Below are 27,789 nucleotides of genomic sequence, written 5' to 3'. Positions count from 1 at the left end.
TTTTTTTTTTTCTCCTATGAAAGTAGTGAGCTGCATTGGTATATCTTTCATGGGTCCCCTAATGCTGTGTGGAAATCATTTTAAGATAATTCGTGTTTGTTAGAAGACAGTATTCCTCACATAAAGAATACTCATGGTACTCTATGATAGGTGTACAGTAATAAATACACTGTAGGAAAACCCAATTTATTGAGTATTACATTTAAGGCATGACTTAAAAATGAAAACATCGTCCTTTATTTTCATTAAAATTTAAAGTATTTTTAATGAATTCTTCATTATTTTAGCTCCTGAGGTTTATACGTTTTGGTAGACTTTGATCGTGTATGTGATCTTCATTTGGATTTCATTTAATATTTCCTGCAGCATATTTTAACACACACTGGTTTCTTGAACCTCTGTCTTTTCCATCAATCAGAAGAAGAGGCGTTCTTTGGAAGTAATCAATGATGTGTGCTACAGAAGAAAAATCCTGTGGGATGGAAAAATAAGAAAGCAATGGAGCATGTGTGAGAATTCTTAGGAGGATGTGTGAGAATTCTTAGTAATTACTGAAGTTATTATTTTTTTTATTTAAGCTCTAAATATTTTGCTGTCTAACAAGGTACAGTAAATATCATCAGAGCCACTGCTTTTCCTCCTGCCTTAATTTGCAACTCTGTAGCTGAGTGTCTAGTATGTGTATGAAGATGTGTTGTATAATTACTTTATGCAGATTTGACGTTAATACATGATGTTGTTATTCTGCTTGACATGACGAAAGTTCATTAATTTGACTCCTAAGTTCAGACAGCTTGGACTCAATCAGTACATGCAATGACCTGTCTGATGCCAGCAAATCCAATGCAGTATTACTGGAATTGAGTGAGCTAGCAGTCTGAAAGGAAAGCAGTAAAGTTGTCAGGTATGGATTTGCTCCCAATGGTATATTTCCTTTATCTGTTATCTTAGTTGTAAACAATCATTCCCTGACCAATTTGCTCCTTGAGTGCAAACAGAAGAATCTGATTTTGCTTTCAGCAGTAACATAATTGTAGGAATAACTCTAAGACAGTGAGCAGAATTCCAGTGGAGTAAGACAGCTGATAGATTAAGTAGTTAGGGAATAAGACAGGAGGTACTTTCAGATGAAGGGAGGCTGTGTAAAAAAAACAACACGTAGTACCTCTTTTCCTTTCAAGCCAGTTCCTAACAAATATGTCTGATCTTGCTCCTGGTAACGAATCTGGATATTGTATACTTTATCCTTGTACAACACCATCAATACATACGGATGAGTGGTAGTTTTTCTTGAGCTGTCTCTTACTAAGAAAGTTCCATCCTGAAAGATGAAAAAATGAAAGATGACATAAATGCCACTTCTGGTTTTGAGCTGCACAACAACCTCAAGTAGTGCACTCGTGATCTCCTTAGTTTTTCTTTTTAATCTGCTTTTTTTCTTTGTTCTTTCATAAGAGTAACTGCACTATTAATGGAGAAAAATGTTCAGATCATTTCTTAAATGTTGTTATCTTTTAATCTGTTATTTCAACCATTTCCTGTCTGACACATGCAGAATTTTAGGGAAGGTAGGGCTGCTGTTTTATGAGGGAGAGATTTCATTAAAGGAGGGTGCAAAATATCAAAGGCAAGCTTACACTTCAATCAGAAGAGAATTTAATTCCTGTTAAGTTCCAATCGGGCTTCTGTGTACAGACAGCTTAAAAAATGATTGTGTCTGTGTAATTTTGGTAGAGACACTGATATTCTCTGTTTCTTTTTCTCCCCCTCTGCTTTTCTTTGTTTCAGATTTAACAAATCTTCGATTAAAACACTCTGTCTGAAAGGCACTGGCTGTGGTCTCCTAAACTTGTCCTTAATACAAGTCGTCAAAATGCTGTATATGGCAACTTCAGCTCATCTGTTGTGGGGCACCACAGATTAAACAGATTTCCCACAGTGATGGATGGGATACAGTTTGGTTTATCTCTACATGTCCGGTTAAGTCTGTGTTTCACTTGTTTGAATCTGTACTTCCTTTTGCTGGTAAATGTGGCCTAGAAAAGAGTAAGATTCATTGCATATAATTTGAGCCAAGATGTGGAATTTTTGAAAGTGCTGCGTTGGTGACAAAGAAATATTTATTGAGAATGTACCATTTTTCCTAAAATGTTCAAGATCAAATGACTCCCTGGAGATGCATAGTTTGCTCTCTTGGGCTATGGAAAACAACAGCTTTCGTGGCTGATTTGATCTCAATATCTAACTTTCAAGTGGGTGAAGATATGCAAGTTGAAGCCCCTACTATAATCATCTATATTGGAGCTCTTACCTTATCAAGTAATTTACCTTCACTCTTCCATGTGACTGCAAGGACATACAGGCAGGCTATTAAAGAGATGCTGAGAATCCACAACAGTTTAAAGAGTACCTTGTTTATTTTTCGAAGAGCTGCCTCTGCTTCTGGCCGACTAATATAAGCAACATACCATTCATCATTTAGTGAATCCTGTATGTAGTGTAGGAGAAGATAGGGGAGAAAGTCATCTGTCAGTGAATTAGCTTATGATGTTGACAACATACTAGTAAGTAGTAATATGGAAGTGTTACAGACCTAGCTGTATTGCATCTTCAGATTTTCCCTCTAAGGGAGGAAAAGCAATATTCGGAGATATTTTCAATAAAAATTAGATTTTAAGTCTTAGAATCATAGAATGTTCATGGTTGCAAGGAACCTTAAAGGTCCCAGCTTTCCTGCCATGGTCAGGGACACCTTTCACTAGAAATGACATTTTCTCTTTTGTCTGCCTGGGACATTAACATCCTTTGCTTTTGTTTCTCTCGCTCTCTCCTTTTTTTTTTTTAATGATCATCTGAGATAATTGAACAGACTTCCTGTGATCATAACAGTGCAACCATACACGTTCTCATGGTTTTCTCTAAACGTGACATATTTGAAGATGTGTGAAACAAAATGCGCCTACTGGGTGTAACTTCTCCACTCATCATGGTTTTGTGGAAAGTAATTAATATTAATAAGTAATTGATTATAATTGTAAGTAATTAATAAGTAGTACTGCCTTCAAGCAATTGTGCAAAACAAGTAATTGAGCAAACAAGTCGTTCTCTTACTTTGTTCTACAGTTTTTTTCGCTTCAGTTTTTTTCTTAGTGGAGACAAAATAAAGCGCTAAATCTTGATGTAGAAAAGGAAACTGAAAGTACCTACTAACATCCTGACAATGTCTGCTAACTAGAAAAAAAACCTTTGAAAACAGTTCTCTCAAGATCAGCATATTTGCTGTGTTTAGTTGTTACAGTTAATGCTTGTGATGCTTTTGTACCTCATTTTCCTCTGTGTTTATTTGGTGAGCAGTCTGTCTGCTAGGAATGGGCAACGGAGGTCTTAAATCAGCTGTGCCTCTTGAAGGAGATCTGCTGTTGTTGCCTTTAGGATTGCAGTACAAGAACAGAAAAAAATATTAAAACCAGGAAAAAATTACTTATATGAAATTTTGGCAATGCTTTAACTAGACTGGAGGCCCAAACTTTGTGGAAGAAAATCTGTTTAGATTCAGAATAATGCACTGAAACTTCCTTGTAGCTTCGAGCCATTGTTTGTGCATAAAATCCAGAAGTATAGGATACAAACCTTGGGGAAAGCGAGGTGGTAGTGAGCCACTTGCAGACAGGCTTCTAGCACTGTTTTAAAACAAAACAAAACAAGCTACTCAGTACAATATGTCATTGCTGTGCAACATTGCTATGCTTTAAAATACTGATCTAGACTGTAAGCCTGTTTTACAGAACGTGGCATCTCCCTGGGTCCTATGAAGGATGAGAACAGCCTTCTCTTCATTTTTCATTCTTTCCTTTGATGTAAGTAGATCCACCAATAAATTGGAGCTCAGTGTCTGGGTATCAGGTGGGTAGGAATCAGTAATGTGTAAGGATCAATGTGAAAAACTACTGGAGTTTGTTAATTGTTCAGAGGCCCCATGTACGTTATTACTCTAAATTAGGAAGAACAGGCAACAGCTTTCTAGCTCTTTCTTTTGGCTTCCACTTATGGTGTTGTTCTACACATGTGGATTTTTATTTTTATTTTTATTTTTTACCAGTTTTGAAATTCAGCTTCTTGTTAATGTTGCAATTCTGGATATGAAGCTACTGGCGAAAGTAGCAAAGGACCACTAACATGGTAGGGAATTAGAGCATGTCACTTACGGAAAAACTGGAGAGAGCTGGGACTGTTTAGAAAAGAGATTAGAATTCAAAAGGAATGAGATTTGCAAGGGATGAAACAAACCTTTCAGCACCAGGCACCACACCTGGCTTAGGTAGAGGCTTGATAGATTTCGATGGGAACGTATTGGAGTTGTATGGGGGCAAAGATATCTGTGGCACTGGTCTTTGGGGTATATCTGTGGAGAAAAGGAGAAGAAAATGTAAAACTTACCTTAGTCAGAATGAAGAAATCCCATCACATTTCTGTTGTTTAATTAGATAAACTTACAAGAGGATTTAAAAAGTCCTTGATATTTTAGATTGTAACTTCATATGGTAAACTGAGAGCTGAATATTAAGGAAATTAAGAGGAAGATAAAATTAAAAATAAAATGGAGCGGGCTGGAATATTTACATTATATAAGTTATGTTTTGGACAAGCTGCAATTCATACTCTGCAACTGCAGTGCAGCTGAGGGAGGTGACAGTGTGTTCTCTATGTTGAGCTGCTTCTGAACGTGAATTTGAGGTTATATTTTTAAACTTCATTTGTGAGATCTCTCCCATGTAATGTCCTCAGGCCTCAACTATATGTAAAAGGGAAACAGTTTAACTGTTCTCTGCTCTGTTCTTTATGGAGTCTTAGAGGCAATGGTAAGTTATAAACATCTGGCCAAATACTCTGCTTTAAAAACTGAATTTTAGGGACTTACAAAGAATTTTATAATCAGTACAAATTACATGAAACAAGTTCTGATTCTCTTCCTTGGACTAAGTACCATTACACAGAACACAGCACCACCAGGGTCTGACCCAACATTCTTCTGAATACTGAAAACATGCCTCACTGTTTCATGCTGTGTGGAGATTACAGGTCTCTAAAATATGATGTGTTTCAAAGTGAGAAATCCTGCTGTCTTGTAACTAACTGACCAGAGGAAGCTATTAACTATTGATTTTCTGTGTTCTGTGGCTTTGCTATATAAATCTGCACAAGATACACTGTAAGCATTTTACAACCTGTCAAGATACCAATTGACTTTTAGAAATGGCTCTAAAGAAAGAATTCTAGAAACTTTTTTTTTTTTTTTGGTAGCACTAAGACAAAGAAAAACTTCACGTTTTTAAAGTTAGAGAAGAAATACTTACGTTCTTCTTCTTCCTGAGGAACCAAGAGAAAACAAATGTTAGCAACTCATAGCACGCTGTTTTACAAAACAAAGACCTGGAAGTCGATAAATTTTGATTATATTATCTAGCCTGTCACTTTCATCTAAAAAGCTGGAGCTTTGTCTTCATATAACACCAAAAAACTTTTAAAGTTTTTTTGTTAAGGTGCAGCTGTTATTTACAAAAAAGCAGTGAAGTACTATAGAAGATGTTGACCCAATGCAACGTGAACTTTCCTCATTCCTTAGGTATGTATAGGTTCTCAGAGTTATCTGAAAATTAAATTCTTAGGTAAGCCAACTAAAAATAATTTAAAAAATCCAAAAACAAAAACTCAAAATAAGCGAAATCACCTCTCCAGCATCATAAAAAATGTTGGGATTATTCTTCACATTATCTGTGATAAAGTATTTGGGGAATCAACTGATCTTGAAATAGAAATTATTAAAAGATAGAATAATAATAATAGAATAATAATAATAGAATAATAATAGAATAATAGAAGTTATTAAAAAGAAACAACGTGCTATGAAGGATCCATCAGCATTCACTACAACGCATAAAAAAATAAGTTTACTTTTTCCAGAATTCTTACATGTACCTCATTTTATTGTAGTACCTATATCTTTACACACTTGCCTTGAGACTATACTTACTTCAGGTCTTTTCTGTTGTGCCCAGCCCTGCCTGAAGTGAAACAGAAAACAAAACATGAATCAAAGATGGAATATTACCCATTCACTTGATGTGCATTAGGCTATATTTTCTATTAAGACATAAACTTTTAGTAAATTCTGTAGTCCCATATATCTGTAGAAGCAATTCTTTCTCCTCAGATAAATATCCAAAATACAAATTTTCAGCCCTATTCTGAGATGGTACACTAATTCTTAGCCAATCATGACTATATTATTAGCAAAATTCTGAATACTTTATCATATGATTAGAGTTTTAAACAAGTTTCTACTGATAAAGCATCAGACCTCAAGTCTCAGACTCATTTACAGTACTCCACAACACTGGGGTGGTGAGACATTTGCTCAGGCTGCCCAGGGAATCTATAGATGCCCCACTGGAAGGTGTTCAAGGCCAGGCTGGGTGGGGTCCGGGGCAGCCTGGTCTAGTGGGTGGCAGCACTGTCCATGGCAGAGGAGGTGGAACTAAATGTTCCTTAATGTCCCTTCCAACCCACGCTGCTCTGTGATTCAGTGATTCTGTGATGGCTGGAACACATGACACAAAGAACCCTTGGTTCTTTGACAAATTTACTTATCTGATTAGCAGATCTCAATTACTTCCTCATTTTGTTTTAAAATGAGTCACACTATTCAGCCTATGTTATCTAGACAGTTAGCAATTTTTTGCTGTAGGATGCTGTTTGCTATGGGTTATGCAAGCTCATAAAAGGAGAGTAAGCCTTTCTCTTCCTAATATTCCACGCAAAATATCCTTGGGGTTCATGAAACAATGTTTCTTAGAGCAAGACCTTGATCTGGTGGTTAAAATATGGATCATATGTTTCTTTATGCCAGTAGAAAAGGAGCCTTGCCATGTGTAATGGCTATTTGAGATAGGACTTGAGAGATGGTTCTTACCACATTCACACTTTTCTGAAGAAACAAGACATTCCGTGCATACTGTTAAAACAAAACTTTGACGTGTGCAGATACTACTGGTATGCAGTAGCAGTAAATCATATCATCCTACATTGCTTGTCCACATTTTTGTTGAATTTCATTTATATTTTCATTAAATTTTAATTAAATGAAATCTTACTTTACAGGGATTGGCTTCCTTAGAGGAGATGGATTTCCTCTTTCATATCTATCGCTTGGTGGTACAGGAGGTTTTGGCATCATTGCTAGCTGTTCTCCCAGTGCTCTAAAGCAGGAGCAAGATGATGAAATAAAGGCAAAAATTTGGTTAATATGAAAAAATTGACTAATATTGGCATTAACAGTCTCATGTCAAAGAGGCAAAACTCCTTACCTTAGCTGTGGAGTCAGAAGCTGTGAAACAACAAGAAATAGTTAAGAGTTAAGAGCTAAGGATATCAAAACAGGTTAAAAGCGTGTAAGCGCCAAATTAAAAAGAACTCACCTTTTCAGGATGGCCTGGCTTCCTCCCTGGAAATAGTAAAAGATGTTTAGAAAAAATGTAACTGCAGATAATTAAACCTTCTATGAAAAAAAAAAGTTTTGAATATTATCGATAGCAATGTTTTGCAAATTGAAGCACTAGGACTCCTCAGATGTAAGCCAATCAGGGATTTGGGTTTTATAAGCAGTGCAAGAATTGCAATATCTCTTCTTAAAGGAAAAATGATTAATTTTCAAAATGACACATTTTACAAAAATACGTTCTATGATGCAGCTTTGAATTACTGAATACTTCTATACCGACATGTACCAAATAGATAATAAATAAAAATCATAAAGTAGTCAGTTTATATTCTTTGTAAAGTACAGCATCAAGGTCTGAAACAAATGCCCTTCTTCCTTTCTTTCTGTGTTTTTTAAGTTCTCAGCATTCTTTTCAGTCTGGGTAACAAACTACATAGAGTACTATGTAGAGATTTTTGTTAACTTTGTTTGCAAATTGTTCCCTCTTTTAACCTGCTAAATTTTCCTGTGATCATTCACTTAATTTATTTTATTGCATTTTTGTGCAGGAATCTCGTAATGTCTTTCTGATCAACCAGTGCTGATCTGCTATGTAAGTACTGCTTACATTATTTATTCCAAAACAGATCACCTTGTACATAACTGAGTTAAAGTACATTTTGTTGAGCCTTGACCTTTTGCATGAATTCTGTTTGATCTGATAATTTTGAATATTGTTATTTGTATTAATATTCAAGCCATTGATGTGACCACGAGCAAATACTGACCTGGTACTGGGCTTTCTCTTTCAAATGGTGGAGCAAGGCGATCCAGTGGGGGTTTCGTGCTTCTGTCTATAGAAGGAGCTGGGGCTAAACACAGTAACTATGTAAGGCAATGTGCTGATACAGGTCAGTATAACTTTATTTTGCATAGCCATGAATTGATTTTACTTCTGAGAATAACAAAGGGGTCTTCTGAGTAAATAGTAGTAGAAAATGAAGCTGAGGAGTTACAGGCAAAATTGAAGTGCTGTGCAGCCCATTGACAAAGAAAGCAACAGCTGTACTTACGTTTTGAAGGCTTGACATGCCTGTCATTGTTGCTTGGTAGAGGAGGGAAAGCTGGCAACTAAAACAAACATTTTAGACATGGTTAAAACCTGCTCTCACTTTTCTCTTTCAATTTTAATGTATTGAACACACCACACTGTATCTGACAGTCTTGGTGTCTGGTAAAGCGCAAAGAATTGGTCTCTGCCCAATACAGGATGGATAGGAGTCATTAATGCTCCTGAAGAATGACCTGCATATGTTGTTCTTTGGCTCATAAAGAATTCCCTCTGTAGGGAATCATAAGGAATATTGTAGTGGGATATTCTGTTTGGGGAGGACATTCTGTTCGGAAAGAGCCAGTAGTTTCAAGAGTGCTGCTGTGGCTTTGTCTCTTCAGTGCAGCAGTGATAGTTTTGAAATCTGGTGTTGAAATTAGTGGAGCAAATTGAAAGCTGAGAAAGATGCACTAACACTGTTCTAGTGCTAGTTGCTGAGTGAGGCAGTGGGAAAAAGGACTGTTCTTTCTTATTGTGAGAGCTGGGTCAAACAATGGGTTATCAGAAGCTGCAAAAAAAGGGTGAGACTGTTTTGACATCTAAATCTGTATTTCTTCAGACAAATGTCTGTGTTCTTTCTTACTCCAATAAATAGTGCAACAATCTAGGGCACAGTTATGATAACTTACTACATTTCAAAGAGTGCTGTTTTTTATATATGTGAACTATAGAAATGGGTCAGACCAAAGGTCCCTCTACCACATCCTAAAATTACCTTCACGGGGGTAGGTCTTATGTACAGCTCTGCAGGCATATGCTGAACTGACATTGCAACTTGTAAGCATTACATAGCTTTCAATTTCAAAGATTTCAAAGGATAAAAAAATGGGGGAAAAAAAAGCTTGTCATCAGGGATAAAAAAAAAGCATGTCATCAATTCCTTACAGTCCCTTTTTTGTAGTCTTTGTTCATTTGAAAAAAATATTTCATATGCGAGTATTGTTAAAGAAACAAAGTGAGATGTATTAAGAATCTATCATTAGAATTCACAAGTTGATACAAATTTCCAGTGTCAAAGAATTTAATATTCGACCCTCTAAATTGTATTGTTCCATGAAAAAAAAACCCACCCTGTAGGAGTTCAAATATTTTGACACCAAAAAACTTTCTTTTTCCTCTACGTGTACTATTTGAATAGCAATAATTTTACACTTGGATTTCCATTTAGGTACTGGCAAAGTAAATAGACAAGTCTCTGAAATATCAAGAGAGAAACATACAGAAGCACCTCTTCCCCCAAATGAGGCTGGTGCTGGGGATGGGCCTGGCCGCTGGGGTGGTACTGGAGGCTGATGTGATGATCTGGCTGTTGGAGGCCTGTCTAAAGAAAAGAAAAATCCCAAGCTAAACAACGATATGAATAGTTTTGTTATTTTATTCTCATTAGATCTTTATGAAAAAAGAGCCCTTGCAATATGCTGCATACTTAACCTGACATATCATACAGACATTATGTTAGTGCTTAATGGGCAGGTGCTTTATGATCAGTGTTTTTTGGGAGCTAGAGGTTCATCTGTCCCTTTGGTGGTGGGACTGCACCTGCCTTATCTATTGGCTCACGTGTTTCTTTTTGTTCCGTGCAGCACGATGTTTGCCTGAAGCACAGCCAGTCTAACTGGCAGTGTTTTGTATTCTCATACTTGACCCAAACTGCAAGCTACTGAAGAATCAGACACACCAAAAAAATGACAAGCTGAGGAAGCTGATCTCTTCCCAATTTTCACTAGTATTTTGCTGCTATTATGGCAACTCATTCTGATCAAGGAACAACTGCTAAAGCTAAAATAGTGTGTAATTTTTTTTACTATATGCAGATTCCAAACCACGAGCCAAATTGTGCACACATCACATGAAACTTATCTTCAATCCAGCAGAGCTTGTCTGAAGTAGAAAATTTAGCTTTAAAAGTTACAAAGATACCAACTTGCAATGTCTGTGCCACTTTGAGATAAAGCCTTCTATATTCCATTACCAGCCATGTAAATGTAGTTGAAAATAATATGAAAACATTACTTATGATTTATTTTCAGTAATTACCTATATAGTCTGTGTTGTTTGCAAGTGACTTTGCAGGAAATATGACATTGTGGTGTGCTTCATCGTTATTGGATGGAGGTGGCTCATAGCCATCACTGTCATGCTCTGCTTCCTCAGTTTCTTCCGTTGGTGATTCATAGTCAGCCTCATCTTCCTTTTCCTGGTCATCATCAGGGCTTTCATAGTCATCATCTTCATCCTGACCAACGTACATAAAAGATGAGTGCTATAACAGGTTACTGTTTCTGCAGTTTCCTTGGGGCTTTTCAGTACAGTATTTTTCAACCTGGAATATATCAAGTCTTTAAAACCATTTTGAATGTCTGTTTTTAGATAACACACAAGGTATCAGCAAACAATTTGGAGCTTCCTGAAAGAACACAGGAGCAGCAGTTGAAAGAGCAGTTGAAACTCATTCTTACTTAATAGTATGTATTCTACAGACTGAAACTTGACTTTAAAAACACTTCTGAAAAAAAAATAAAAGAGGTTTGTGATACAGGTCTTGATTGATACTCTAACCAGAACAAAAACAGACACATACTACTAGTATCTTACTGGTCCTAAAAAGATCACAGTGTAAGCATGGTGGTGGTCATTGCACACATTTCCTGTGCTGTCTGCCGTGACTTAAAGAAAAAGTATTTTTATTTTTTCACTGATGCCTTAGCTGAAAGTTCCAGACTAGCTCATACAGGCCTGCATGACAGGCAGTTACTTTCATCTTGTATGCTCCTGAAATACAGCAAATCTCCTGCAAATGCATTAACAAATGTTTTTTAAGAATCTCTCTCAAGTGTTTTTTTCCAAAATACACTGACAGTGGTCAGTGAGAGGTCTTCAATAGGCATGGACTGTAGATCAGTCAGTTCATTCATTTTGCTAGCTAGGTTGTGTTTGCCTCATCTAATGAAGTTTACCAGTGCATTTTCTATGCTGAAAGACAGAAAGCATTATTTGCAGTCTATCTGGCTTCAAAAAATTAATCAGATTTTTCAAAAAGTAAGTTTTACAGAAGAACAGAATGGCAAGATTTTGCCATTGAATAACACAGCAACCTTTCCTTTACTAACCATTTCTTTTGGGAGCTTGAAATAGGAATGTAAACTTTATCTGGTCACAATTTGTACTTGAACCAGTGGTACAAATCTGCTGTTGTGAAGCCCTGCTTTGTATAACTGGGCAAAAGCCCTTTTCTCCGTGAAATTTGCATGCATCTACTCCAATCATTTATGCTTCTCTTTTTCCATAGTCTAACACCCCATGCCATTGACCAATCCATCCATACTGTCTAAAGTAGGTAATGCAAGAGAAGATAGAGATTACAAAAAAGTTGTGCCATGATATTATTGACCCAGTATGTTAGGTTAATGATCATACTCACAAATGAAGACCAGCCATCATCTTCTTGACTGTATCCTGCATAAGAAAGTCAAAGCACAGTAAAATTTGAAAATGTCAAGACAACAGTTGACAAAAAGGACAAAAAGCCATTCAAATCCATTCTGAACCACAATACCAGAGTTCCTATCACAATAGGAGCAAGCAGGAGCAGGCCTGTCAAAGGCTGGCAGACTGGCATCCATACGTAGCTCATGGATGGTACTACAAATAACATTCAAAATTAAGAGTAAAGCTTTCCTTATATGAGATTATATATTCTGTCTCATCTAGTTTCTCCTGTTCTTCATGCTTCAAATATCATTTGAAATAGAATGCTTTCAGAATAAGCACAGCCTTTCTATCTCTTAAAAATTAAATCTTAAAAATGATAGCATTCAAATCTAAAATTATTTTAATCGGAGTAGAACTAAGGGAGCATGGTAGATGCAGAAGATTTAAGTGCTCTTTGCCTATTAGGAAAATAATTAAAAATTCAGAGCCTGGCCGACATCTGGATGCTTGGTTTCTAGTAGGATGCTGCTAGGAGTGGGAGCATGGAACACAAATATGTATAAGCACTGATACCATATGTGGGGTTAACAAAAGGCAGTTTGGGAATGTTCATGTGAATTTCTCTACTCTTGCCTTTCCTCTCTGTTGTTTCTCTGTTAAAAAAAATATTTTCTTACTGGTTTTCTCATTACTACAATTGGTGAAGCATGCAATGTTTTGCTACTATATGTGCTCTTTTTTTTTTTTTCCTTTTATGTCTTTTTTGCTTTGCCTTGTCTCACTTATTGTACTCTACAAAAAATAAAATAGGTTTTTAATGTTTTTAAACGCTGTTTGTATTTAGAGACTGCCAGTAAATGCTTACCTGAATTTTCAGGACACTTTTGTGTTTGGCCCCTATAACAAAGATATCAACAAATAAATTCCTTCCAATTGCAAATTTTTAAAAATTTTATGTACAGTAAAATCTAATACACTAAATCTAGTACACTGAATTGCTAATGAAGTTAACGTTTAGCTTTAAAAGTAAAATGAAGTCTAAGTTACTTTAACTTTACACAAAATACCATAAACACACTACTTTATATTTCACATACAGTCACCAAATGTCAGCTCAACTGTCTTGAAAACAAGGCCAAGTCAGTAAGGTGGAGTGTTTGGAAACAAGTGGAACTCAGTGAGTAAATTTACTAGGAGCATCAGTCCTTGGAATAGAACTTCAAATAGAAACTTAAGTCATTCTACTGGGGCTGCTGAAAGTCAAGTTCAAAATGTTTGCAGGGTGTAATAAATATCTGCATGGTTTTCAATTCTGATTTTGAACTCTAGCTAATGCAAAGGTAGATCCTTTGCAAATCATGTCCTCAGGTGGTCTAAAACAATGTCATGTAGACTAGACTTCAATTTTCACATTGCATGAATTCAAATAATTGTTGTTTTTTCATGACTCCTCCACGCTAAAAATCAATGTAATTAATTGCATTTTTTTGCTCTTTTCCTATTTCAAGAATATTATATTCAGTAAGTTGTGAAGCATTTTAAAATGTAACAATGTACAGGTCTGTAAATTGCATTAGTGATGACTCATTAATGTAATGATATGTGCCCAAATTTTATAGCATTCCTAAAGAGTAATTCACTCAGTTGGAATATTGCATGAAATCTATATCTGTATTGGTTTCAGACACGATGGAAGTATCCAGGTTGTTCATGGGCTCAAGAATTCCTATTTTTAACAGATAACATTAACAACACAGTTTTGTTTTATATGCTTTCCAGGTGATCCCACTGACACACAGGTGTTACTAATCAAACCAACAACAGTCCAGGAAAGATACAGCTGAAAACTTTGAAAAACAAGTCAGAATTTTTCACTTACCATTTTGGGAAGAAAGATGTCCTTCCATCATTTCTGTTTATTTCTTGACTTAGTTTGCTAACAATGCTGTTTAAAAGAATCACAGAAATAGTTAAAAAAAAAAAAGTCCTTGTAACCTGCAGTCACTTTCTTAGCTGCTTTCCTCCCATTTTATCACAATTTTTAGTAAATGAAATGTGACTTGGATTTATCATTTACTATGTGGTAGGAATACTTAAGTTCTCTTCTTATTGCAAAGCTACACTATTGCACATAGAAGAAGCTTGTAACTTGACAGTTGAATATTGGACTTGTTTGCATGGAGAAAAACCCGTATGGTTGGATCGAATTTAAAAATCGACGTTAAGCTCAGCAAGCCTTAGAAATTTGGGGTGTAGGAGACAGCAGGCACTGGAGCAGTGCTTTAAATAATGGTGTGGCATTCTATTACTTTGCAGGGAAAAAGCAAATGCTATTTCAGGAAGCAGCTTCTTTGAAGCCTGTGGTCATAGAAATGAAATTAAATGCACCTTGTGACTTTCTTTTCTTTTTGTCCCTCTCCCTCCACAATCATGATATGCACAGTCAGGAATCCCTCCCATCAGTTTCATGTCATAACATTTGCAGAGCAGAAATACAAATGTAACATAAGATGTGTACACCTTTATGTCTACAGAGATTTTGATGTGCTTTTCATCACTTGTGCATAGTTTGTATGCAGCGTTAGGGTGAATAATATATATTATTATATTATTATATTATAATATTATATAATAACAACCAGTGAAATACAATCCTCAAAGATCTTTAGGTCAGGAGCATGCAGTTAAGCTGCACTTATTGCTGGCATCCATACCCAACATAGATAACTGTGAGTGATGTTTTTTATATTCACTGAGTGCCTGAGAAGAGCAGCAGGGTTAAAGGACACAGTCAAAGAGAACAACTGAATTCAGCCCAGTAGAGCAACATCACTCTGCTCTGCTGCTAATGAAATTTTCCTCAACAATGATCTTATTTCAAAGAAAGTTTTGGTTCCAAGAAAACATATGCTGAGTCATACTCCAATTCTTAACTCTCATTTCTTTTTATAGGAAGTCCACTCAGAAAGTCCTGTGGCAGCCAAAGCAAGTGGGTTACACACATATGGTTGAAAATGCCCCATTTGACTTCTGGCTTATATTATTCAAGTCTAGCAGAATGTGGAAGTAAAAGTATGATGAAGAAAAATCAGGAACCAAATGTGTCTCCTTATGTCAGATTCTAAATTCTGTAAAAGCTTAATTTTATGGTTTGTAAGTGCAGATTCCTTTTCCATAGATCTTAGATCTGGCAATAAACTTTATATCAGTATTTAAAATCTTTGCATGTGTCCAGGAATTGCCAGGCAGTTACCAGTCTCTTGTTTTTCTTCCTGTTTCATATCTGTTTCTGCTACTTACCAACACTGGTCCCCTAATTATCTGATTTGTGCATCTCTTTCATGTCTAACTGTTTTTTTGGGCAGAACCCGAGTAAGGCAGGCTTTCAAGCATTCTAGCGTTTAACAAAAAGCCAATAAAAACTCACTATTTTTATAATCCTTTTATAAATCCAGCCATGTAAATGCCTGCTGTCTTGGCATTGCTGCTTCCCCAGTATGTACCTTGCTGTAATTCAGATTATGGAAGTGCAGCAGAGGCAGATTGAGCTGTCAGCCAGTATCAGATAACAAATAATTTCAAAACAGTGTATCTAAAAATGATAAAAATGGGTGATTTTATGTTAGGGGCATGGACTCAAGGATGAGTATGAAAGCAGAGGAAGGATATTGTGGGGGTTTTCTTTTTTAAGACTACTTTGCAATTTACCAAGTTTAAGCAAATGTTGTCGTACTCGCCCCTTTTGAAATAAGTATGTGCATACAAATGTTAACAACCTAAGAGTGATCACAGAATTACAGCTGTCTCAGTCTGATCTTGTCACCCAAGTAAACTGTATGAGGGAAGAAAACTTCCAAATTACAAGGTTCTCTTTTTTCCTGTGGAATTCACACTTGTCTGCACAATAAATCTTGTGCTGCAGGTGATCAGTAAGTTGCTATGTGAATAGTAAGACTCCAAGGGAGCATCAGGACATGTTCTGGTGAGAACTGTGCCCTGCTTAGACACGTGCTTTTGTGGAGAAGTGGATTACAACACTTGTGCTTGGCTAATTCACTATCATAGCAGAGGAAGTATCTTTCAAAATATTGAGCTTAATTTCTGCTAAAGAAGTAAAGAAAAGGCCACAGGCTTTAGAGTCAATAGTTGTTTTAGTTTAGGGTCCCATAGGTGTGAATGTGATCTGAGTGTCTGCAGGCTTTCTGGACTGAAACCTGGGCTGGCTGTTGTGAGGGTTTACATCAGCCAGTACTGAGGAAAAACGGAAAAGTTGCTCATTGAATTCACTCAGCAAATTAATCATTTTCTGCTTGAAATACAGTGTGTAGTCTTTGAGTTTGTTTTAAATGGTTCGAACCCAGTGGCTTAGAGAAGAAAGCAAAGTTTAGAATGGTAATTTTTTACAGGCAACTTTATTACAGAAGGTACGTGCAAAGAGCAGCTGAGGCTGTAGCCATGCAAGGAAGGAAGTACCAAAACCACACTGCTTTCTGAGTTGTGGGAGTGTGTGATAGGACAGGATAAGGCAACAGCATTTGCAGAAAATGTTACTCAGACTTCTCTTTCTCTTTCTGCCTCCTTCACCAGGCGTTTAGCTTAACACTGGCAGGAAGTTCAAAAAAAAATACCCACACAAATACAAAAACACCAGTACTCAAAAAATGACTTTTGTTTGGCTCCTACAGGTATTGCTGTCATGAACAGAATCCTTTCTGCGTGTATTGGGAAAAAGAACTTAGGACAGGTGAAAGAGAAAGAGGGTGAAGTGCTCTAAGACCAGGAAGTTGCATAGATTGGGCGCTGCCAAAAGCAGCGTTTGTGATGGAGGCTTTGAGTAATGTTCTGGCCTTTGAATAATGTCTGTTGGGCAGATGCAACATTGTTATGTTGCCTTCAAAACAAACTATCAATTAAGTTTTAAACATTTCAATCTTTAGCAGCCTACCCAAGAGAGCATGTGTGCACAAATGACATCACAGAATTGTAGGGGTTGTAAGGGACCTCTGGAGACCACCTAGCCCAACTCCCTGCTAAAGGAGGTTCCCTCAGCAGGATGCAGAGGAAAGTGTCTAGATGAGTTCTGAATGTTTCCAGAGAAGGAGACTCCACAGCCTTTCTGGTCAACCTGTTCCAGAGCTCTGTCACCCTCAATGTAAAGATTTTTCTCATGCTTACATTGAACTTCCTGGGTTCCAGTTTGTGCTTGTTTCTTCTTTCCCTACCACTGAAAAAAAAAAAACCAACAAAAAAACCCGGTCCCATTCTCTTGACTTTTGCCTTTAAATATTTATATGCATTGATATGATCCCTTCTTGGTCTTCTCCAAGCTGAACAATCCCAGATTTCTCAGCCTTTTCTCATAAGAGAAGCTCCAAGCCCCTAACCTTCTTTGTAGTTCTCCGCTGGACTCTCTCTACAAGTTCCCTGTCTTTCTTGAACTGAGGAGCCCAGAACTGGATAGAGTACTCCAGATGTGGCTGGTCGGGATTAACATTTAAATTGTGGAGGGTGGCCCATCATACTTTATAATGACAACTGTTATCTGCTGAGATACTGAAAGGTTCCTGTAAATGTTAAAGAACCATCCCTAAAAAAGAAACGGCACAGTTTCATGCAAAACTTGATCACTGCAATTGTTGAAATGCATGTATTTAGTAAAACCACACACTCTGTCTGGATGTGTGCTGTGGTTTGCAAGCCTTTCACAGTTTGAAGTGCACTAAGTACAAGTGTTGCTATTTATGTTGAGGCGTTTTATAGACCTTTGCTCTGCCATTAAGTGGATCACGTGCTGGGATTAAACATGCTAATGTGTATTTCAGCTAATAAAAGAGCTTTTCCTACAAGGTGATTTTTCTATTACAATATAAAAGCAAGGAGTGAATGTTTCACAAAGGCCAATACAAGCACTTTCCATTTTGATAAGAGCAAGGAAGTTCCAAAGTAATGAAATTAATGAAAGGAATGACTAGATATTCCACCCATCAATTTTATCTGTTTTGTTTGTTGTGTTCTTGATTCTATGTTGAATTCTATGATTCTATGATTGTGTTGATTTTTTTTTTTTTTCCTTAAATGACAATCAGTTCTTTTTCCTACTAAAGCTCTAAATTCTTATTTTTAACAGTGGCATTCTAGGAGGATTTCCCATCATGCCATTTTCCATGTGCGATTACAATATTCCAGTGAATTGCTTCCCTGTTGGTAAGTGAAGAAAAGTCATTCACATTTACTAATTTGCTTATTTTTTTCTGTCCTTCAAGTTGTGCACTTCACTGTTCTTTTAAAGCTCTTGATTTCAAATTCTCATCTTCTTGAGAATCCCAACAGATCTGAGTGAAAAAGGCTGCTGGCTTTCTGCTCAGCTATTACAAGGCATGAGGACTGTGAAAATGGAATTTGCAAAGCTTTTTTGATATATTATTGATTAGAGGGGGAGCTGTGAGAAACTGGTTGTTAAATTTTAACTGTTTCTCCATGATATTAATATCACTTATGTGTACGTGTTTGTAAGTTGTTGCATTGACCACATTTTACTTATGAATATGAAAGGAAATCACCAAAGGTTTTCAAAATTGAAAGTCGAAATGAGATAAATTTATGAAAGGACTGTAGAAGAGGGAATAATTATGGGAAAATTACAAGCAGTGTGTTTTACAGTACAGTGATGTGAGTTTTTCCACAGTCTCTGTTTCCCTCAGTCTCTATGACCATGGTTAGATGGTGCTACTAGTTGACTCTAACTTCAGAAATGCCAGACACCTGGGCATCTTTTCCATAACATCTGGGCTCACTTATAGCACTTCATACACCGCTACACCCTACTGTGAGGAAACTTATTCTGTGAAAATACAGATACGATCTTATGAAACACATCGTGTTGGAGACTTTCAAGCTCAAGAATTTGTATATCTGATCTGAACAGAGGTATCTTCCTGCCTTCAGATCTGGCAACCAGTTTAACTGTGAGCACATGGATATGACAGACCAGACAGCTTTTCAAATTTTTGCAGTATTTTTAGCATCACCAAAACATCTTACACACGTTCTGATAAAACTAAAGGAGACTGTGTCTCTTAGCAAGATCAAGATATGCATAGAAGGAGAGAGTCTGGAACTGGGAAGTGAACGAAACTGAAATAGCCATTTTGAATGACTTGATCTCCTCTTCCCTTACTCTGTTTAGAAGACCATGAAGAGCTTCATGTCTCTCATCATTAGGAGCCTTCTAACTTACATCACACATAAGAAAGAACTCACAGGAAATGGTGACATTTCCTCATTTTTTGCCACAAAGTACTAGAAGTTACTGTTACTCTGTACTGACCCAGTGGGAATATGTTCTTCATTAGTAACCTCTATGAAATTATGACAGCTGTTTGGGTGAGTTCAAAACATGTTCAAGGCCTACCTCACAGGAGGGAAGAAAATCAATTTAACTCTGAGCCAAACCTTCCAAACTGATTTGTCTTTATCACCCACCTTGATGTAAAAGCACACGATGAAAAATGCTTTATCTCCTCAACTCATTTGTACATACCTGATTTTTTTTCCTTTGAATATGGGTCATGAAGCAATGAACAGTTAAATCTTACTTTGCAGGTAATATTTAAAACCTTCAGCCATTGTGTAACTGCTATCAAAAGAAAATTTGTGGCTGAATTCTTTAAAACCCACCAGAGATTTTTTTTTTAAATTGTGACATTGTTGAGCTACCATGACACATTTCATTTGTTTTTATATTGGAAAACTCTTCTTTTTCTCCCATAGGGTACGTTAACAAGTTTCTAACTGATTACTTGAAATCATTTGCCTGATGTTTGCTATGAGTTTTCACTGATGGTGAGTTAAAATAACTTTTAATGTTAAGTGGTTTAGCTTTACTTACGGCACTCGGAGTTTGGGAAATTTCTGGATATCATTTTCAGACATGTTCTGCAAAGGAAACATATGGTATAGATCACAGACTTGTCCATGAAACACCCTGTGGCTACAGAAGTTAGCATGTTCAAAAATGTGGCATGAAGTTTCTACTAATGTATAAACATCAATTGAATTTGTAAGTAAAGTACATAGAAAAGTAATACAAGACAACAGGCTGCCACCCCAATGGCCCAGTGTTAAATAAAGCTTAGATAAGATAAGATTTTAATCAATATTTTTTTCTCAGTTTTGCTGGATGTTAGACTTTATTTTATGTCATCATCATTGTATCGAATTTGCTAGAAGTTTAATAAAAATCAGCGTATTTGTTTACACACAAATAACTTTGCAAGAAACGATCAATTACATGCCTAGCTTTAATGAGAAGTGTTTCTGTAGAAAGGTTGTTTTAAAGATAGCTGATGAAAAGAGGTGTGTAAGGAGTAGTATCCTAAAACAGTGCTTGTCAGATGAGAGCTGCATGAATTGATTTCACAGGATCACAGAATCACAGAATGGCCAGGGTTGGAAGGGACCTCAAGGATCATGAATCTCCAACCCCCCTGCCACATGCAGGGCCATTTGTTTACCAATAGGGAGCCATTCTTCTAGAGATTAATTTCAAATTTATGGTACTGCATAAAGTTAAGTTAAAGTCATTTCCTTTTCTGATTTGGGATCTAATACAGTTCTTTACTGGTGCTCTATTGTCATACTGACTTACAAGCCTGATTAAAATTCATCGCGGCTTTTCTTCTCAAAAGAAATGGAAATTTAACTCTCCTCAACAACAACTTTCCCCCTGTAGGAGACTGTAGGAGATAGGTAAGCTAAAGCAGGCGGATAGTAAATGAAAAGTTTGAGAACTATTTATAGTCTTCTATTAATTTATCTACTCATTTGTTTATTTATTTTCCCCTCCTTTCTGGATATTGTTTTTTTTAGATTGCTGTCACCTAACATACAGTATAACATATCCTTTCTGTCTTGAGATGTAATAAATCATCTCAGTGGGCCGTGTCTCAGAATTAATAGCTACATTCTGGCTACATCCTGTGCTTCTTATTACAGAAGTGAGCTCAACAGAATGTTCGTGGTCTACTTGAAATTATCATCACTGATGAGAGTACTCTCCTTAGCAGTTTGAGAGTTATCACAGTAAATATTAAAGCACAGAGTATTGCAAAAGCTTTTTCAAACACTTGTGGTTTCAAAGCAGTGTACAAGTGAATTGTCCTTTGTAAAAAGCAGTTCTTAGTAGAGAAGGCAGACTTCTACCATAGATGATGATTTTAGGCTTTTTTTGCTTCACACCTTTTTAGTATAGCTAAAAATATGGTTAAGTGACTTCATGAACTAGATAATTGAATTCCTTCATGTCTGCATGGTGAAATCAGGCTCAATTGTGCATGACTGCAAAATTTCAGATCAAACTCTTCATGATAAAATGGAGTGTGATTTGCCAGAACAGATGAGCTCTGTATGCTGTAAATCCAATCTGTAATATCACAGTGTATGAGAAGTTGTGGAGATGTAGCTGGAGACTCCTTGGACTAAAGAGCAGCATTGATAGCCTAAGAAAGCTCACATGCTTTTTATTTAAAAAAAATATATATTTCTAAAAACTTGAGAGTAAGTAGAATGTTCCCTGTGCTACCATAGTGAAGTAATTTGATTTCAGGTTACTAGTGACCTGAGCTGAGATGTGCTTTACTGACACTCCTGAAAAGAAAGTTGGCCTCTCTCTTCTTCCACGTGGTTGTGCCACTGCAAATTTAGGATGGATAAATGGAAAACTGGGAAAACTTTTGAGGAATTGTTTTGTTTTGTCTATCAAAAGCTTTGCTTTGGAACTTGGAGGTACGTGTGTTCTTTCTGTCATTTTTACTGCCAGCAGTAATTAATTTCTAATTATATATTGGGTTAAAATGACATCAATGTTTTTAAAGCCACAACAAATCTTAGCTGTGTTTTCCAGCACTACTGTACTTCTTGGTACATCCACAGGAGTAAACTACAGCAAAAATATATTCCTCTTATGGAAATGTCCTGCAGGATTTACTGAAGCATCTTGATTTTTTCTAAAGACCTCTTCTAAAGCTTCTCACTGGAACTCTTTTGTGGCAATAAACCTGACAAATGATATGGGACAAAACTCTCATAAAGAGCCATTCTGCTCTTTTAAATCTTGGGAAATTTTATTGAAGTAAGTTATGTGGAATCCCTCTGGTTTTATTCCTACTACATCTCAACTGGAACATTTTTGTAGTAGCCAGTAGATATAGAAATGTGACTTTGATACTAGCAGGTTATTCTAGTGGATAAGGCAGCCTTATTTCTGCAGTCAGTTCTACTGTCAGATCCAAAACCTGCATACAACTCAGTTCTAACAGTTTCTTATGTTGAAATGTAATTTGGCAGTTTTCAGTAATTTAGACATGAAGAGGTGTTTCTTAGAAACAGCATTCATAGAGAAGAAAAAGGAACAGAACTTGATTGCAGTCTAGAAAATTCCACTTACATTCACATGTTGTTTTTAAGAAGTGAATCTTTTCTATGCTATAAATATAACAAGTAGGTCAAAAGCTTAAAAACATTTGTCTTAGAAGAGCTGAGGAGCTGCTTGCTTCCTTAACAGAAAAAACATCCCTGGGATCTACTAGGAGTTTCTGAAAACATGCTGCACTCTGGGCCATTTACTTACAGAAGTGCCCTGGAAATAATACATAATGATAATAATAAACCCTACCACTTTAGAAACTGCAGTTATTGCTCTTGTTATTTATCCCTCAAAATTACAGTATTTCAGAACATTTCCAGAATGTTTCCCTGCAGGCACAAATCCTCAGTGCCTGAGCTCAGCCAAATCGCTTAGTGGGTAGCAGGATAAACTCTGTGCCATGCATCTGAATTACTGACTCTACACAGTTAGGAGGGAGGTGTATATCCCATTCCTATAAGAGGTGTTTGAAAACTTGTATGTTGTATTTTAATGAAATACTTGAAAGTTTCATACATTACATACATAAGGAAATAAAAAACAAGAAGGTATTAAAAAAGACGAGCCTCAGTTTTTTCACTATGGCTAATAATACAGGTGATCAAATTGCCTACTCTTGGGAAAAAACCACAATATTTGGAAATGAACTAGAGCTAAAATGAAATAATGATTAAAGCTGTTACTTATCTTCATGCATGTGCATTTCAGACCTGAAAACAATAGCTACGTAAATGGGATTTGTCAGCTTTTGTCAGATTAGGCCAATTTATTGATACAGCTTGGACTAATGCTGATTTAGACAATGACATGTTCTAGATTAGCTTCTATGCTCTTACAGTTCATTGAATATATGTTTTGCCACAGAAGAAACCTGATTTTAACTATAGAGGAATGAAATAGTGACTTAAGTAGAAAGCTGGTCATTCTGATCATGTTCACGCCAACCCTTCATCAAGTAGGAGATGACTACTGGCAGATGATGGTGCTCAGGGACATGATTTAGCAGCAGGTTGTTAGAGTCAGGGTAGTATGGTTAAGTTGAGGTTGGACGTGATGATCTTGAAGGACATTTCTAACCTGAGCAATTTTAAGACAATTAATAAATACGAGTTTTCTGTAGTTAATATTTGAAGAAATGAATTGAAGGCAAGATTTGTAACTACCCTATCAGTTTAAAATGCACTAAAATCCATGCATGTTAAACAACATGCTTGAGTTCCCAGAATTCTGTACTTACAGCAAAATGTCTGGCTGATCTTCTCATATTTATACTTAAGTAATAATCTGGGAGTTGACTGTCAGTGCAAAGAAAGGAAGAGTCAAAGCAATCATTGGATTCAGGGAATTTCACAACTCTACTTACCAAAAACCTTTGTCCATTTATACTGTGCTTTCTAACAACTTTCTCACAGTCCTTGTACTTTAACTGTCAATGAAAAGAAGATTATTACGATTATTATTACACTGTAATTATTAGAAACAAAATACTTACAGCTAGCTTTGAATAGGTGCTTCAAGTTACTCTGTTGCGTGCTACCACCTTTTACCTCACCTATCCTAGGAGTCCCAGTAGTTTACAAAATGCTTTTTAATCCTCATGTGATAAAGTCATAACACAAAGCTGCAGCTCATTACCTCACTTAGATTATTTTTATTTTTATTTTTTTTTACACACCCTGGACTGTCTAAATTGATCATTTTTTTTCCCTGTAAATGTGATGTGTTCTGTTTTTTTTTTTAAACAGCAATCCTTCAATAGACTTGGATATTTTCATCCCTTGGGAACAGGAATACTCAATTCCCCACATTCAAAAACCAACTTGCAGTTTCCTGTTCAAAAAAATATCTGCAAAATGGATAAGGAGGCTGTGGTACTGACTACAATGAACAGTTGTGAAAAACAGCAAAAGCTCTAATATCTTGGAATAATGAAGCTTTGATCGGAGTTCCTGAATTCGTTGTTGCAATTGAAAAGCTTCCTCTGATGGATTGAAGCATTGAATTCTGCAAATCATCCATAATAAAGCTTTTCTAAGTTATGTTTTGCAGTAGCATCTGGGACATGGGTAGGCATTTCAGGATTCAATTTAAGAGTAAACTGGGGAATTGATAGGAAAAAAAAACAACACACAAAATAAACCCTAGACATATTTGATGAGATGTGACTCTTAAATATTTCCAGTGGGAACCTGATGATTTTTATTTGAACAGAAAGTCTGGATGCAATTGCTACACTTGAAAGGACACTTCGATGTATTTGAGACCTCATCTCTTATTCTTAAAATAATTGATGAAATACACTGTGTAGCTGTTAAATATAACTCTCAGGATATTAAGAATATGAATATTTCTGCTTTTGCTCAAAAAAAGATCTTTAGAAATTATTTGAAGTTTTGGTTCTTTATTGTTCCTTTAAGTGCATAGTTGGAATTAGTTCCTCATTGCACTGTACAACCTCCTGAAGGGAGGTTGTGGTGAAGAGGCATTTGGCCTCTTCTCCCAGGCAACGAGCAGGACACAGGGCAGTGGCTGCAAGTTGTATCAGAGGAGGTTCAGGTTGGACATAAGGAAGAACTTCTTCTCTCAGGGGGTGGTCAGGCACTGGAATGGCTGCTCAGGGAGGTGGTGGAGTCGCCGTCCCTGGCAGAGTTCAGGAGGCGTCTGGATGAGGAGCTGCGTGATGTGGTTTAGTGCTTGTGGTGGCAATGGTGATGAGGAGACGGTTGGACTGGATGATCTTAGAGGTCGTTACCAACCTTGTGATTCTATGATTTTATGAATTATTGGCTGTAAGTTAACACACCTAGAATTATAAACTAGATGTTATTGTCGTTGTTGAAAAATTCCTAATTGGCAGATATGTCAGATTAGTCAGAGAAATTGCTCATTCCTCTTGGACTTGAACATGGCCTTTGAACATGCAGTATATATTAGTCAGTTGAAATAAAAGCATTCCTAAAGCCTTGAATTATAGAGAATTTGTGTGAGTTAATTTGGGGAGAAGGGTCTGGTCACTTAAAGCAGTAGCCCAGAGCTGTTGGACTTAGGAAAACATCATCATCTGACACAGACTTGACAGTCAATTTTAAGCAGCTTTTCTTTGCCTGACTCACCTCTCCAAAAACAAGGAATATCTGGATCAGTAGAGAGAAGATACACAAAAATTAATCTACCGAGGCCATTCAGTTACAATTAGAATCATAGAGTGGCTTGGGTGGAAGGGACTTTAAAGATAATCTAATTCCAACCCCTCTGCAAGACTTGTAATTAATCCTTTCAGCACTGTCAGGAATATGATTATCAGCTCTTTCAGGAAGACTTTTCTTTTGTGAGTCTCTTGGAAATGGTGCTGCAAACCACCATGAGGTGGTGTCATAATCTTTTTCTTATTTTCTGAAGCTGACTATTGATTTTGATGTCATCTGCTCCATCTCCAATCCTGTGTTTCATTTTACTGTGCCACTGACCCCCGCGTTAGAGGTCTGCTTGTAGTTTGCTGTTCTCTGGAGATTTTGTAGATACTGCATTTGGTCTGCTTATCTTCATTTGATTAGCACTCCAGTTTCAACTGTGCCTCAGCTTCCCCAAGAAAACTCGGTGAAAGCTGTTGAAACATTTAATTTTGCATGATTTCAAAACTGAGCCCCAAAAGGCTCAGGAAAAGTCATAGTGATAGGAAAAAAGAGATGTCTGCTTATAGGGAATGCCAAAGGTTTTCCAATTGAGCATAAAAAAATAAGGAGTACCTGTATCTACAACTGTTATATTCCTGGATGGGTTCTCATGGAAGCTTTAACAAGCAAAGACATTCCGTGCTTTGTTTGCCAACACATCAATTTAAACAAAAACTCCTGAAAATCACTGAAGACCTAGCTAGAAAGCTTGTAATTTTCACATATTAATATCTTTTACTGCTCCTTGTGGATGTTATATCAGCAATTCACAGAATCGTAGAATCATGGAATATCCTGAATTGGAGGGGACCCTCAAGGATCATTGAGTCCGTCTCCTGGCTTCACACACAACCACCCAAAAAACCCACATGTCTTAGAGCTTTGTCCAAACACAGTGCCATGACCAGTTCCTCAGCAATCCTGTTCCAGTGCTCAGCCACCCTCTCGGTGAGGTACCTTTCCCTGATATCTAGCCTGAACCTTCCCTGTAGTTGTAGCAAAGTGTACATTTTCACTGCAAAGCCTCTTTTCTCTCTTACACTCAACTTAAAATGTACTTTCATTTATAGGTTTCACTGGCTCAGCTTCTTAACTCCCAGTGATTTTGCTTTTATTTTTGAAGCAAGTTTTGCCTACTGTAAGCTATGTCAATTTAGCACAAAGTCACAGTAATGTATTCCTTCATTATATGAAGACGAAACACAGTTAAACTTACCGTCTTAAAATATTCTGCTAAGTCATCTGGGTTCCACGTAATCACCTCTGAACGATAGGGAATGTTTCTCAAATCCATTTTTTCTTCCCCTGGGTAGTTAGAGAACGTTCATTCCAATGCTATCGATGAAGCAGCCATCTGTTGCCTTTTTGTGACCTCCTTTAGCAAGTCTAGTAGCTCCTTGCCTAATTTACCCAGATCTGTCTAACTTCTTTTAATGTCAGAACTACGTTGTTAGCACATCCAAGAGAGACACTGCTTCCTCTAATACAAAAACGGTCTCTTCTCAGAAAAGTTGTCAGCTAGACAGCCTTACCACTTCCTCTGTGTGAATATAAATAAGTAAATAAGGAAGCGCAGCAAAGTGTTGAAAATGTTTTGCCTGCTACATGCAATAAACTCCCATTCACCCTATTTGTTTGTGACCACATATATAAATGCTTGCATATTTACACACTGAACAGTATAAAAATATTGGCATATTACCTGCATAGACATCAGTCAGCACTTCTGTGTGCATTTTGTCCACACAAGACCCTCAAAACAAGGAAATGTTCACTTCTTCAGCATACCTCACTACCTGAATATGACATTGCCTTTCTCTGATTTGCACAATCATAAACAGTTTCTTTTGGAATTGTACATAAAATATACATTAATTAGGAATGGAATTAAAGTCAGCATTTTTTCAGTCTCTCAAATTTAGGGTGATTATTTCTCACTGAAAGTACAGCATGAACAAACTAAGATGAAAACTTGTTATATAGTCATTATTTCTCCCTCCAGCTCTGTATTTCAGGTACCTCTAATGAGGAATTTATATCTGAAAAAGAATCCACACAACTGTAACATGAACAGAGAAATGTGATGTACTGCATCAATCATGTTTACCCAATTAATGTACCGTCTCTTCAGTAAGTTCCTTTGGTAAGACTACATTTAGCATTTTCCAGTGTG

At 36.7% G+C, this 27,789-nt stretch overlaps 1 protein-coding gene across 2 annotated transcripts; it reads right to left on the bottom strand.

The window, feature by feature from the left end:
* Nucleotides 1–147: 147 nt before the first annotated feature.
* On the bottom strand, nt 148–27,131 carry LCP2 (lymphocyte cytosolic protein 2). Of its 2 annotated transcripts, XM_042826307.1 has the most exons (21): nt 26,833–27,131; nt 23,807–23,869; nt 19,909–19,955; nt 13,900–13,965; nt 12,886–12,917; nt 12,010–12,044; nt 10,626–10,824; nt 9,809–9,909; nt 8,551–8,608; nt 8,266–8,349; nt 7,476–7,501; nt 7,365–7,384; nt 7,152–7,256; nt 6,032–6,062; nt 5,355–5,367; nt 4,288–4,402; nt 3,631–3,680; nt 3,323–3,426; nt 2,411–2,488; nt 1,166–1,321; nt 148–472 (listed from the first exon to the last, which is right to left on the bottom strand). In XM_042826307.1, exons 1-21 carry the CDS (start codon nt 26,908–26,910, stop codon nt 347–349), a joined length of 1,587 nt encoding a protein of 528 aa, XP_042682241.1. In that variant the 5' UTR covers nt 26,911–27,131; the 3' UTR covers nt 148–346. The 2 variants fall into 2 exon arrangements, with proteins under 2 accessions (XP_042682241.1, XP_042682242.1); XM_042826308.1 differs by lacking the exons at nt 23,807–23,869; nt 26,833–27,131 and adding an exon at nt 23,681–23,783.
* Nucleotides 27,132–27,789: the final 658 nt, after the last annotated feature.

Source organism: Centrocercus urophasianus, unplaced genomic scaffold (genome assembly GCF_019232065.1).
Source record: "Centrocercus urophasianus isolate 14NV4802_14NV808 unplaced genomic scaffold, USGS_Curo_1.0 seq_26, whole genome shotgun sequence".
In the NCBI taxonomy this organism is placed as follows: Eukaryota; Metazoa; Chordata; class Aves; order Galliformes; family Phasianidae; genus Centrocercus; species Centrocercus urophasianus.
The sequence above is the reverse complement of the archived record's forward strand: the minus strand, read 5'-3'. Positions and strand labels throughout refer to the sequence as shown.